The sequence below is a fragment of the Anomaloglossus baeobatrachus genome, chromosome 5, assembly GCF_048569485.1.
Source record: "Anomaloglossus baeobatrachus isolate aAnoBae1 chromosome 5, aAnoBae1.hap1, whole genome shotgun sequence".
Classification (NCBI taxonomy): domain Eukaryota; kingdom Metazoa; phylum Chordata; class Amphibia; order Anura; family Aromobatidae; genus Anomaloglossus; species Anomaloglossus baeobatrachus.
This window is the reverse complement of record NC_134357.1, coordinates 442,929,002-442,943,292: the sequence shown is the minus strand read 5'-3', so window position 1 is coordinate 442,943,292 and position 14,291 is coordinate 442,929,002. Positions and strand designations below refer to the sequence as shown.

Below are 14,291 nucleotides of genomic sequence, written 5' to 3'. Positions count from 1 at the left end.
GAAGGTCTGAAGTATTTCATCAAATAAACATCAAGCTGGAAATTGCTGGTTCCTGAATCTCTGAAACACTCTGTGCTGCAGCTGGAACCTGCACTTTCCAGCTTTTGACCTACTGCAATATCTCAACATTCATTTAATGAAATACTCTGTGCTGTTGGAAAACAATTCTCTTTCCACTGTGTAACTCAGTCTGTCACCAGACACAAGATGCTGCTGGGAGACCCTTCTACTTCCACTATGAAACTCTAAGTCTGTGACCTACCCTAAGGTCAGTATATTCCTCTCCTGAAATGCTCTGTGCTGCTGGGAGACCCCAATGTACTCTCTCCATTGTATTGACCCAGCATAATACCACCATAGAGTAATCACATTGCATTGTATAGACCAAGTATAATATCGCCATATAGTACCCACATTACATTGCATTGTGTAGACCCAGTATAATACCTCCATATAGTGATGATATTGCATTCTATAAATCCAGCATAAAACCGCCATATTGTAACCACTTTACATTGTATAGACCCAGAATACTAACGCCATATAGTAACCACATTGAATAGTAGAGACCCAGCATAATACCGCCATATAGTAACAAGTTTGCATTGTATAGACCCAGTATAATACCACCATATAACCACATTACATTATATAGAAACAACATAATAGTACCATTACCATTACCTACATCTGACTGTGCTCTGTTATTTCTCACCATCTCACTCTGATGTAGCAGAGCAGAGACAAGTCAGATGTAGCAGAGCAGAGATGGTCAGAGGCACTACCACTATCTCTGCACTGTTACATCTGACTGTCTCAGCTCTGCTACATCTGAGTGAGACAGTCAGATGTTGCAAAGCAAAAACTGAGCATCTCTGATGGTCTCTGTTCTGCTACAGCTTACCATTTCACTCAGATGTACCAGAGTTGAGACGTTCAGGTGTAGCAGAGCAGTAATGAGATTGCATTGTACAGTCCCAGAAAAATAACGCTAAATGGTAACAAGATTGCATTGTATAGACTGAGTATAATACCACCATATAGTAACCACATTACATTATATTGTATAAACCCAGCATAATACCACCATATAGTAACCAAATTACATTGCACCATATAGTAACCAAATTACATTGCATTGTATAGAATAAGCAAAATACCGACATAGTAACCACATTACATTGCATTGTACAGACTCGGCACATAATACCACCATATAGTAACCGCATTGCATTGTATAGACCCAGCATAAAACCACCATATAGTAACCACATTACATTGCATTGTATAGACCCAACATAATATTGCCATATAGTAACCACATTCCATTATATTGTTTAGACCCAACATTATCATACCATTACCTACATTTGTCTCTTCTCTGCTATATCTGACCATTTCATTCAGATGCAGAAGAGCTAAGATGGTCGGATGTAGGAGAGCAGAGACAGTGCGATGTAGCAAAGCAGAGATGGTCAGAGACGATACATCGGTTTCTGCTTTGCTACATCTGAGTGAGACGGTACATCTGTACCTGCTCTGCAAAACAGAGGCAGCCATCTGATGTGTCTCTGCTCTGCTACATCTGACCATCTCTACTCTGCTACATCTGACCATCTCTACTCTGCTACATCTGAGTAAAACAGATGTTGCAGAGCAAAGAATGATGGAGCCACTCTCACCATCCTTGCTCTGCTACATCTAACCGTCTCGTTCAGATGTAGCAGAGCTTAGAAGTCCAGATGAAACAGAACAGAGATGGTCAGATCAGTCTTTACTTTGCAACGCAAGTCTGTCTGACTCATATAAAAGAGCTGAGATGGTTAGATGTAGCAGAGCAGAGACGGTCGGAGATGCTACATCTGTTTCTGCGCTGCACAATTTGTCCATCTCTCTGCCACTGCCACTCTGTCCGATCTCTCTGCTCTGCCCTGACACTCTGCTCTGCCACTCTGTTCTGCCCTGCCACTCTGCCTCATCTCTCTGCTCTGCCCTGACACTCTGTTCTGTCACTCTTCTCTGCCACTCTGTTCTGCCCTGCCATTTTGCCCCGTCTCTCTGCTCTGCCCTGCCACTCTGTTCTGCCCTGCCACTCTGCCACTTTGTTCTGTCACTCTTCTCTGCCACTCTGTTCTGCCCTGCCACTCTGCCCCGTCTCTCTGCTCTGCCCTGCCACTCTGTTCTGTCACTCTTCTCTGCCACTCTGTTCTGCCCTGCCATTCTGCCCCGACTCTCTGCTCTGCCCTGCCACTCTGTTCTGCCCTGCCACTCTGTCACTTTGTTCTGTCACTCTTCTCTGCCACTCTGTTCTGCCCTGCCACTCTGCCCCGTCTCTCTGCTCTGCCCTGCCACTCTGCTCTGTTACTCTTCTCTGCCACTCTACCCCGTCTCTCTGCTCTGCCCTGCCACTCTGCTCTGTCACTCTTCTCTGCCCCTTCTCTCTGCTCTGCCACTCTGCTCTGTCACTCTTCTCTGCTACTCTGCCCCGTCTCTCTGCTCTGCCCTGCCACTCTGCCACTCTGTTCTGTCACTCTTCTCTGCCACTCTGTTCTGCCCTGCCACTCTGCCCCGTCTCTCTGCTCTGCCCTGCCACTCTGCTCTGTCTCTCTTCTCTGCCCCTTCTCTCTGCTCTGCCCTGACACTCTGCTCTGTCACTCTTCTCTACTACTCTGCCCCGTCTCTCTGCTCTGCCACTCTGCTCTAAAACTCTTCTCTGCTACTCTGCCCCGTCTCTCTACTGTGCCCTGCCACTCTGTTCTGCCCTGCTACTCTGCCCCGTCTCTTTGCTCTGCCCTGCCACTCTGTTCTGTCACTCTGCTCTGCCAGTGATTAAAGATGATGATCCCAGTGGTAGCCCAGTGACCGTACATTTGTCCCCTGTCCTGTGGACTTTTCCACCATCATTCTCAGTACATGTACCACTACTTTAGATAATTCGGATCCTGCAGCTTATCTTTCCAAGATCCCCAATTTTCCGGCCAATGCCACCGATTTCATCTCAATTGACAAATGACATGTATTGGAATTGCTATTGATCTGAGAAGTCTGAGTGTGGCGCCCCAGGACCTGGTCGCCACAACAGCATTGCCCTCCCAAAGGGTTAATGCTGAGCCTGGAGGTAATTGGGAGATCTATTGGCCAGTAAGTTAACACCCAACACAGTTCTCCCTCCGGCCAGCAGGGGGAGCTCTGAACCTGGAACTTCAGGGAGCATTCCTTAAGTCTGGCTGAAGGGAGGAAGTAGTAGTTAGTCTGTAGGGAGCAGTAGAAGTGAACAGACGCAGAGTGAGCTGTCCTGTGAATCTGGGGCCTGGAGCTAGAGTAGCTTGGTCCAGAGAAGCAGGAGTAGCTGAGAGGCAGCGGAGAGACTCGGACATCGGAGTCTGTGGCCACCAGGGCTTAAACATACTCCCTGGTAGCCGAATCCGAAGGGCAGGAGAGCTGCAAGCCCCTGGCCCAAACATCCCAAAGGTACAGCTGCAGCATCGAGGCCCGGTGTGGACTCCAGCAGAGAAGCACCAGAGAGAGGGCCTGCGCAGCCTGCTACAGAGGGAAAGGGACGTACCATCAGTCCCAGCAGCAAAGAGGGCCATTGCTGGATTCAGAGAAGCAGGGTCCTATGATAACAAAGAAAAGCACAGGAGTAGGCCTCATACTCAGCTGGCCAGAAAGATCACCCCAAGTACTTCCAGGCCGACCGGATCCCCATCACCACCTGTAACGGTCTCCCAGGACTGGACTGTGTTCGAAGTAAAAGAGGAAAAGGTAAAGAGACTGTTGTTTATGCCTGATTCTTTCATTGCCTGTCGGCCCTGCACCGTGTTAGCCGCACATCCCCATAGACTCTCACAAGCACCAACAGCGCCCCGGGCATTGCTCCACCTGTGGGGAGCAGTACCAACATTGCTGCCACATCATCACCCCGGAGGCCTTACACAGCAGCGGCGGCTTAATAGCCGCAGACCACAGGTGGCGTCACGAACACAAACTTTATTACTTCAAGCCACATATTTTACTGACACCCACCAGGGCCACGGAGCCGGGCCCAGCCACCACTGACTATCACCGGACCAGTTCTGCCCGGCACCGGGTGTCCCATAGCCCTGGGGTGGGCGAGTCAACTTTTGGCGTCACGAACAGGATTTCGTGCCCGGTCCCACCGGGTACTGTGCGCCTGCAGGAATTGTGCTTAAAAGACTGTGTACTGGTTGTAAATTGCCGCCGCCATTAGCCGCGCCGAGCGCAGGAAGAAAGGGGGCGTGCCTGACAAAGAGCGCGAAGGGAGCGCGCCACCAGAGCAGAGCGCTGTTAACCCCGCGCGACCCAGAAGAAAATTTGAAAAGTGAACGGAGCCTGGTAAGGTTCACTAAGGGGGAGGAAGATGTCCGACTCAGAGGGAGAGCAGGTGGCTGCCATCGCCCAAGGCGCCGCAGCACCGGCCGAAGCAGTCCCAGTCGCCGTCGCCCCAGCCCCCACTGTAGCGCCGGTAATGCCGATCACCATGCCGTACATACCGGGAGCAGAATGGCTGCCGCAGTACTCCGGGGAGTCCCATACCTTGAGTGACTTCAGAGAAAGCCTGCACAGCTTATTCCGGGTGTATCCGCTGACTGAGAGCCAGAAGGTGGGCATAGTAATGGGACAGCTAGCCGGCGCAGCCCAGCGTGAAGTGAAGTCCTGGCCTGATACAGATAAAGGGACAGCAACCCAGATACTGGCTAAGCTAAAGAGTACTTTTGACACCCGCACCGCAGCAGAAATAAAGATGAGATTCTTTGGGTGCAAGCAGCGGGCCACAGACAGCATAAGGGACTATGCCTTAAACTTGCAGGAGGCCCTGAAAGCAGTTAAACAGGTGGACCCAGAGAGTGTACGTGAAGGAGACAAACTCCTAACTGAGCAGTTCATAGAGGGGCTCCTGTCAGATGCCCACAGGACCCAGCTGCGTATCCTGGTCCTGCAGAACCCTGCTCTGGACTTTGCAAAGTTTAAGGACCAGGCCATCAGGGTACTGAGAGAATCTACACCGAATGACCCAGTACCCCTCCGGCCTCTTGCTATCACGTACCCCGGGGTGGTGCCTGCAACACGAGCCACTGCAGGGGCTGAGGCGCAGTCCCTGGATAAGGATCCCACTGCAGAGCTCAGACAGCAGGTCCAGGAGCTGACCAAGACTGTAGCTGCCCTTGCCAAGACCGTGCAGTCTCTACAAGTGACCCCATCGCCTGCAAGAATCGAGTTGGCCTCCAGCCCAGATGATGTCCCATGGATGCGACAGAGGAGGATTCCGCCGACCCGAGGCAGAGACACAGACCGGTATGATTCAACAGGACAACCGATCTGCCGCCGCTGCAGCCAGGCGGGCCACATTGCACGACGCTGTCCTTTAAATGGGCTGAGCCTGGGGCCAGGAGCCAACCCCCAGGTGTAAGGAAGCCCGGCTCAAACCCCAGCCGCAGCAAGTATGTGGGAGGACGACCGGTCCTTCCCATTGTGCTGGATGGCATCCCTTTGAATGCCCTCCTGGATACGGGGTCCCAGGTAACAACCATCCCCCACAAACTGTACAAAAGATATTGGGCTGATTCAGACATTGACCATGGCCCAGATGATGATTTAACAATTGTGGCCAGTAATGGTCAGCCCTTACCTCAAATTGGGTACAAAGAAGTAACCATTAAAGTGGGGCGGGTGGAATTGCCATGTCAGGGGATGATAATTGTAGATATTGATCGCAAAGAATCTGATCCACTGCTAACCATTGGTACAAATGTGATAGAAAATTGTCTTGCCGAAGTGATAGTTTTGTTGCAGCAGGCGTCTGAAACTGCCAGCTCCGGGCAGCAGCGTGCCCTACAGAGGGAGATCAGAGCCCTGATGAGGAGGCAGCAGGTAGAGCTGGCCGGAGGAGAAATTGGCAGTGTGAGGGTAAGTGACCCCCTCCCCATTGCAATACCCCCAAGAAGTGAAATGTTGATATGGTGTCGGGCAGCAATAGGCCTCAAGGGTCAGGATTACCATGCCTTGGTAGAACCGGTGTATTCAGACAGTAGGCCTGGAGTCCTGATAGCCAGAGGGGTAGCAGACGTTCGCAAGGGGAGAGTGCCCGTCCGTGTCTTGAATTGTGGGGAGGAGGAGGCCAAATTGCCCCGGTACGCCACTGTAGCAAAACTGTACACTGTCAGCAACAATACCATTAAAACAGTGGAACCCTTGATCCCGTCCGACCAGGCGGAAGACAATGGCTCCAAGGGGCAGCTGGAAGACTGGTGCCAAAAATTACATGTAGGCACAGACTCCACCCCCTCGCACCAAAAGCATGGGGTTTACCGGGTGGTACAGGAGTACGAGCGGGTCTTCAGCAAACACCCCCTAGATTTTGGGCAGGTGAAAGGGGTTAAACATCAAATCCCCACGGGTGACCATCATCCCATTAAAGAGAGATACCGCCCTGTACCCCCCGCACAGTATCAGTGTGCCAAGGAAATGTTACGAGAAATGAAGGAGGCTGGGGTTATCAGAGATAGTTGTAGCCCCTGGGCAGCTCCACTAGTGCTCGTAAAGAAAAAAGATGGTACAATGAGAATGTGTGTAGATTACAGGCAAATTAACCGCATTACACATAAAGATGCTTATCCACTGCCCAGAATAGAGGAGTCACTAACAGCCTTAAAGTCAGCTAACTATTTCTCCACCTTGGATCTCACCAGTGGGTATTGGCAGGTTCCCGTGGCAGAGGCGGACAAGGAGAAGACTGCATTCACGACACCAATGGGCCTCTGTGAGTTCAATTGTATGCCATTCGGGCTCTGCAACGCCCCAGGGACATTCCAAAGGTTGATGGAGTGCTGCTTGGGCCACCACAACTTTGAAACCGTGCTGTTGTACCTGGATGACGTCATAGTCTACTCCAAGACTTATGAGGACCACCTGAAGCACTTAGCAGAAGTGTTTGAGTCCTTGTCGAAATATGGCCTGAAGATCAAGCCGTCCAAATGTCACCTCTTGAAGCCAAAGGTACAGTACCTGGGTCATGTGGTCAGCGCAGAAGGTGTGGCACCTGATCCAGAGAAAGTCACTGTAATCAAGGACTGGCCAAGACCCACCACAGTGAAGGAGGTGCGGCAGTTCCTTGGACTGGTGGGCTACTACCGAAGGTTCATTGATGGTTTCACCAAGATAGCAGCGCCCCTTCAAGATCTCCTGGTGGGCCAGCCAAAGCAGGCTAAGAAGCAGAGCCCTCCATTTGAATGGAGCAGCCAACTAGAAACATCCTTTGTCCGGCTGAAAGGGGCTCTCACGGGAGAAGAAATTCTGGCCTACCCTGACTACAGCCAACCGTTTATACTGTATACAGACGCCAGCAACGTGGGACTGGGAGCAGTTCTGTCCCAGGTACAGGGAGGCAGAGAGAGGGTGATAGCGTACGCCAGTAGGAAGCTTCGGCCCACAGAAAGGAATCCAGAAAACTACAGTTCCTTCAAGCTGGAGTTCCTCGCTATTGTTTGGGCAGTGACTGAACGCTTCAAGCACTATCTGGCATCGGCCAAGTTCACCATCTTCACGGACAACAATCCGTTGACACACCTGGCAACAGCCAAGTTAGGTGCGATGGAACAGCGATGGATGGCCCGGCTGTCTAACTTTGACTTTACCATCAAGTATCGGGCTGGCAAGAAGAATAACAATGCTGATGCGCTGTCCAGAATGCCTCACTTACCCGAGTCTGGAGAAGACCTGGATGAACTCGAAGAGATAGAGTTACCGGCTTTCCATCACCAAGGTGTTTCCCAGTGTGAGCATGCTGTGGGAGTGAAGCGCTCAAGCCAGCATGAGGTCTCGGTCAACCCATTACTCCACCATAATTGGGAAGAGACACAGAACGGTGACCCGGCCGTGCGATTGGTCAAAGAGAAGCTAGCGCAAGCTGAGACCCATCTTGGCCCAGACGCTCCAGAGGAAGCCCAGCAGCTGTGGAAGGAGAGGGGACGACTGTTCACCTACCAAGGCAAGCTCTGCAAGAGATATGTCAACTGGCGAACAAATGAACTTGTCTGGCAGATAGTGGTTCCGCAGAGGGATGCTCCAATGGTCCTAGCAGCGTATCATGATAACGCAGGACACTTCGGGTGGAAGAAGTTGGAGGCCCTACTCCGTGATCGGTTCTATTGGGTGCACATGAGAAAGATGATCGAGAAGTGGTGCCGAGACTGTGGCCCGTGTAACCTGAGGCGGAAGGATGATGCCAGCCAAAGGTCTCCCCTACAGCCAATTGTCACGAAGCAGCCCCTGGAGTTGGTGGCCCTGGACCACGTGAAGTTAACACCAAGCCGGTCAGGCTATGTGTACGCCCTCACCATTGTGGACCATTACTCTCGTTTCCTGGTAGTAGTGCCTGTGAAGGACCAGACAGCCAGAACAGCAGCTAGAGCGTTCCAGGCATCCTTTTGTCGACCTCACGGTTATCCGGAAAGGGTACTGACTGATCAAGGTCCTGCATTCGAGGCCGAAGTGTTCCAAGAGTTCTGTAACATGTACGGCTGTAAGAAAATCCGAACCACACCGTACCACCCCCAAACCAATGGACTGTGCGAGAAAATGAACCATGTGGTTATTGATATGCTGAAGACCCTACCGCTGGAAGAAAGGAACCAATGGCCAGAGAAGTTGCCAGATCTGGTAGACCTGTACAACCATATCCCAGTAAATTCGACCAACTGCAGCCCCGCTTACCTGATGCGAGCCAGACCTGGCAAGTTGCCTGTAGACTTTGAGATGGGGACTGTGTCGCCTGAGGCGGTTCAAGAAATAGAGGATTGGGATACAGAACGGCAGCAGCGGTACCGTAAGGTCCAGGAGTGCGTAGAGAGGAGCCTGTCTCAAGCAAGAACGAGACAAGAGCAGCATTACAATCAAACAGCCCCAGCAACTCCCTTAGCACCTGGAGAACAAGTCCTCAAGAAGAAGCGGAGGACGCATAAATTGGATGATCAGTGGGAAAACGAGCCCTACACCATTATCCCCTCCAACTTTGACAATAGTAAGGTATGCCTCATAAGCAAGGATGAAGGCAAGACCTATCAAGCAATTTCTCGAGACCGCCTGAAAGCGTGCCCTGAACGGTGCAGAATCCAAAAAGAAATGGAAGAAGTACAAGGAAGTCCACAAAGTCAAGAGAAAGAAGGGGAGATGATTCAAACCATCCTTGGAAAATTCCCCAAAACTTGGACCCGAATAAACAATGCCATAGTGGTACCAGTTTTGACGTTTCCGCAGTTGGTCGAGCCAGAAACAGAAAAGGTTCCGGATCCACCTAAAGAACCGTCCGCTCCAACACGAGATGACACGCCAGCAGTGGAACAGGAGGATCAACCCCCTGTCAGTGGTGAACCTGTCATACCCTTGGCGACTCTTAGACCACATAGGCAACCATCACGCTTACCTATCGGGGTTAGGCCCACCTGTAGTGCTGAGGTAGAAGACACACCAAGTAGTCAGGGGCAAACACCAGAGCTACGCAGGTCCCAACGCAGCACTCGGGGACAACCCCCTCCAAGGTATAGAGAGTCAACTGTATAGGGGAAAGGGAGGGAGTACTTATTAGAATGTAAATAGTTATGCAAAATGTCTGTAATGTTGTGTACAAAATGTTTTTCTTTTTCTTTGATTGCAAAAATGGACAATTGGGCCACTGGACTATGGGTGGCCAACACCTAAATTGTTCATAGTTAGCATTAGTGTGTTCAACACCCCTGAAGGAAAACCCGTCCGGCGTGCATAGAGTGGGGTCATCAATGCTCTGACGCACGCCCAGAGCCTACGTTGGGGGTTTGATCGCGGCGGGTCCCCCATGGAGCAGTGTAATGGACACCCGGCAGGGAGCCGCACTGGACTCTTATAGTAATGTTTAAGTCTGTAACGTTCAAGTAATGCGCCTCCCATAATGGGATGAAATGTTCTAACATGTTATGTTTGTTTCTACAGTCCGGGAGTACTGAATTTAACTAAGGGGGAGTGTGGCGCCCCAGGACCTGGTCGCCACAACAGCATTGCCCTCCCAAAGGGTTAATGCTGAGCCTGGAGGTAATTGGGAGATCTATTGGCCAGTAAGTTAACACCCAACACAGTTCTCCCTCCGGCCAGCAGGGGGAGCTCTGAACCTGGAACTTCAGGGAGCATTCCTTAAGTCTGGCTGAAGGGAGGAAGTAGTAGTTAGTCTGTAGGGAGCAGTAGAAGTGAACAGACGCAGAGTGAGCTGTCCTGTGAATCTGGGGCCTGGAGCTAGAGTAGCTTGGTCCAGAGAAGCAGGAGTAGCTGAGAGGCAGCGGAGAGACTCGGACATCGGAGTCTGTGGCCACCAGGGCTTAAACATACTCCCTGGTAGCCGAATCCGAAGGGCAGGAGAGCTGCAAGCCCCTGGCCCAAACATCCCAAAGGTACAGCTGCAGCATCGAGGCCCGGTGTGGACTCCAGCAGAGAAGCACCAGAGAGAGGGCCTGCGCAGCCTGCTACAGAGGGAAAGGGACGTACCATCAGTCCCAGCAGCAAAGAGGGCCATTGCTGGATTCAGAGAAGCAGGGTCCTATGATAACAAAGAAAAGCACAGGAGTAGGCCTCATACTCAGCTGGCCAGAAAGATCACCCCAAGTACTTCCAGGCCGACCGGATCCCCATCACCACCTGTAACGGTCTCCCAGGACTGGACTGTGTTCGAAGTAAAAGAGGAAAAGGTAAAGAGACTGTTGTTTATGCCTGATTCTTTCATTGCCTGTCGGCCCTGCACCGTGTTAGCCGCACATCCCCATAGACTCTCACAAGCACCAACAGCGCCCCGGGCATTGCTCCACCTGTGGGGAGCAGTACCAACATTGCTGCCACATCATCACCCCGGAGGCCTTACACAGCAGCGGCGGCTTAATAGCCGCAGACCACAGGTGGCGTCACGAACACAAACTTTATTACTTCAAGCCACATATTTTACTGACACCCACCAGGGCCACGGAGCCGGGCCCAGCCACCACTGACTATCACCGGACCAGTTCTGCCCGGCACCGGGTGTCCCATAGCCCTGGGGTGGGCGAGTCATGAGCACAACCTGAGGCTAGGTGTCTGTGTGTGGTGGTGGAACAGATTGAAGGGGGCGCTCCCAAAGCCAAAGAGAAACACATTTCTGGCATCACCAGGACGTGGGGAGAAAATAATTAATTAATTGTCATGATCTAATTGTCTAGTACCGAATTCCCTGAAATTGGAGCAAGCTCCGCCACGTCTCAGGGTGCTGCTGTCCCAGGAAGACGCTCATTGCCTTGACTTGCCTTATACAAAAGCAACAAGTGGAATTACTACATAGAAATAATCTACTGGAGAAAGAAACAGTGAATTCCCAGCTCTTGTCCATACAAGTCTACAGAGCCTCCTGGATTGTGGGGCTGATGAGTCTCATCTGCTGAATTCCCAGCTCTTGTCCATACAAGTCTACAGAGCCTCCTGGATTGTGGGGCTGATGAGTCTCATCTGCTGAATTCCCAGCTCTTGTCCATACAAGTCTACAGAGCCTCCTGGATTGTGGGGCTGATGAGTCTCATCTGCTGAATTCCCAGCTCTTGTCCATACAAGTCTACAGAGCCTCCTGGATTGTGGGGCTGATGAGTCTCATCTGCTGAATTCCCAGGGCACCTCTGCTCCGCCGCAGCCTATTGTATCTGGTACTTATATATCCGCTGATGATGATGAGAACTATTCATTTGTGGGCTGGGAATTCTAAGGGTTAATATTCTGTTTTATGCCAATTTGGAAATATTTGATTATAGTGGTTGCAATGGGGGATATCATGATGCCCCCCAGAAGCTTGGTGCCAGTGTGATCTGCACAGTCAGTGCCTGCACCTCTTCTGTAACACTGCCTGTCACGTCTGTTTGCATGCTGGAATAAATGTGTCCTGCATCATAAAGCAGCCAGTCTGTTAGCAGAGCCCTCATTGCTGGGGAGGGGGGACCCATAATCTTTAATAATGCAATTATTGTGTCTATTCATTCCACTCCTAATGAGATTAGACCTGCTGTACTTCAATGAGACATATGATGCCAATGCTAGGTGTGGGACTGGCACTCAGGCATCCAGAGGAAGGTGCAGAGAGAGGATGGAGGAGCTTGTCTCCTGGCACCTCTGAGTCCTGCACACCTCTCCCTACCCTGTGCCCGAGGTGGGCAGGTCTTAGATTAACAGAAGCAGACTGCCCCTTCTCTGCCAGACACAGCTCTGTACAGAGCTCCAAGAAGCAAGCAACCCAGAAAGCCATCACCCACATTAACTCCTAGGACCCTGAGAATGTGACATGAGACATCTCCAAGAGACTGCAAGACTCAGGTGACATCAGCATATGGAGCACAGGGTCAGCCCCAGGAGGTCCCATTACACAGTGGCTGGACAAGGTGATGGCAATCTAGTGGAGAAGACTCCAGGACTGTGCAGGTGTGAAGATCTGCCTCTTCCCCCATAGGGAGCACTATAGGTCATTGAGTCAACATGAATGTCCAGGGTTCCTCTCCAGCTCTTCTCCTGTTGTGTTGTTTTCTTCTGCCTCCAGGTGAGTCTAAGTTCTTTCTTGAAACTCCAATGCAATATTCTGTTCCTGTACTGAAATGCTTCAGATCTACTGCCCTTTACCAAGGCAGCAGGTTATCCTCAAGATATAATATATACAGCAGACAATGTACAGTATGCTGCCTAGAAAGATATGATGAGATATGATGGCACATTAGTGTGCTGCTGACAGGCATTCAGTCCAGATTATGACAGCTCCTAAATACATCTGAACTCTGTTCTATAATCTCCCAACAACACATTGACACTTAGTGAATCCTTCTCAAGCTAATACAGATCTTCATCTTCAATGGAGAGATCCGAAGTGCAGCCAAATGGCCACAATATAGCAGCATAACTATGGTTTTTAGGACCTTGTTGTCCCTTCAGCACCATGGGCAGCTTCGAAGTGCAGCCAAATGGCCACACTATAGCAGCATAACTATGGTTAGGACCTTGTTGTCCCTTCAGCACCATGGACAGCTTCAAAGTGCAGCCATATGGCCACAATATAGCAGCATAACTATGGTTTTTAGGATCTTGTTGTCCCTTCAGCACCATGGACACCTTCAAAGTGCAGCCAAATTGCCAAAATATAGCAGCATAACTATGGTTAGGACCTTGTTGTCCCTTCAGCACCATGGACAGCTTCGAAGTTCAGCCAAATGGCCACAATGTAGCAGCATAACTATGGTTTTTAGGATCTTGTTGTCCCTTCAGCACCATGGACAGCTTCGAAGTGCAGCCAAATGGCCACAATGTAGCAGCATAACTATGGTTAGGACCTTGTTGTCCCTTCAGCACCATGGACAGCTTCGAAGTGCAGCCAAATGGCCAAACTATAGCAGCATAACTATGGTTAGTTAGGACCTTGATGTCCCTTCAGCACCATGGACAGCTTCGAAGTGCAGCCAAATGGCCACAATGTAGCAGCATAACTATGGTTTTTAGGACCTTGTTGTCCCTTCAGCACCATGGACAGCTTCAAAGTGCAGCCAAATGGCCACACACTTTTAGGACCTTGTTGTCTCTTCAGCAGCACCATGGACAGTTCATAAATGGGATGGGACTAAATGTTCTGTTCACATAAATCTCACATAAAGCACAAGCCGTGGAGTCACTTAGCACTTTGTAGCCTTTTATGTCCTAAAGAACAAGGGATTGAGGGACTGGCTTCTAGATAAGAGGGACTGACGTCTAGGTAAGAGGACCTGGACTTTCCAAATGTAGTACAGTGTAGACGATACCAGCAATCGGCAGACAGCATACCTGTTTTATATGGCGGAGCCACTTAGACACTATTGTACGTACAGAATGAAACGCGTCACATGAATCCAGCCAAAGGGACTGTTCACAAAGATTTACAAGGACTAAGGAGAACATGTATGATATGTTATTGTGGACACTAATTTATACAGTCCAGTTACTGTCATCTGTCTATTTGCCTCATGTCCATCTCTGTGGCCATTCCCTTGGGTCTCGTAGGAACTCTCCCTGGTGATGAAGGATGCCAAAAGACAAGTGGCTAAGCTGCATTTATACAAGCAGATTTCCGACCAATCAGATCAATCTCGCAGATTATAAAATTGGTCTGAATTGGCCATATACACCTATATATATATATATTAGTCTGTCTCATCTGTTTTAATCATTCTTGAATAAACTCTTTGTATTCCTTGCAATGGATTGGTCTTTCAGATATCGGCTAA

The 14,291-nt window shown here is 50.3% G+C and overlaps 1 protein-coding gene across 1 annotated transcript in view; it reads left to right on the top strand.

Moving 5' to 3' along the window:
• The first annotated feature begins 12,060 nt into the window (after window positions 1–12,060).
• CHRNA4 (cholinergic receptor nicotinic alpha 4 subunit) overlaps window positions 12,061–14,291 on the top strand; it is a 93,668-nt gene continuing 91,437 nt past the window's right edge. The window contains exon 1 of the mRNA XM_075350434.1: window positions 12,061–12,586. Coding sequence (XP_075206549.1) covers window positions 12,526–12,586 — 61 coding nt within the window. The 5' untranslated portion in view covers window positions 12,061–12,525. The remainder of the gene's footprint in view (window positions 12,587–14,291) is intronic.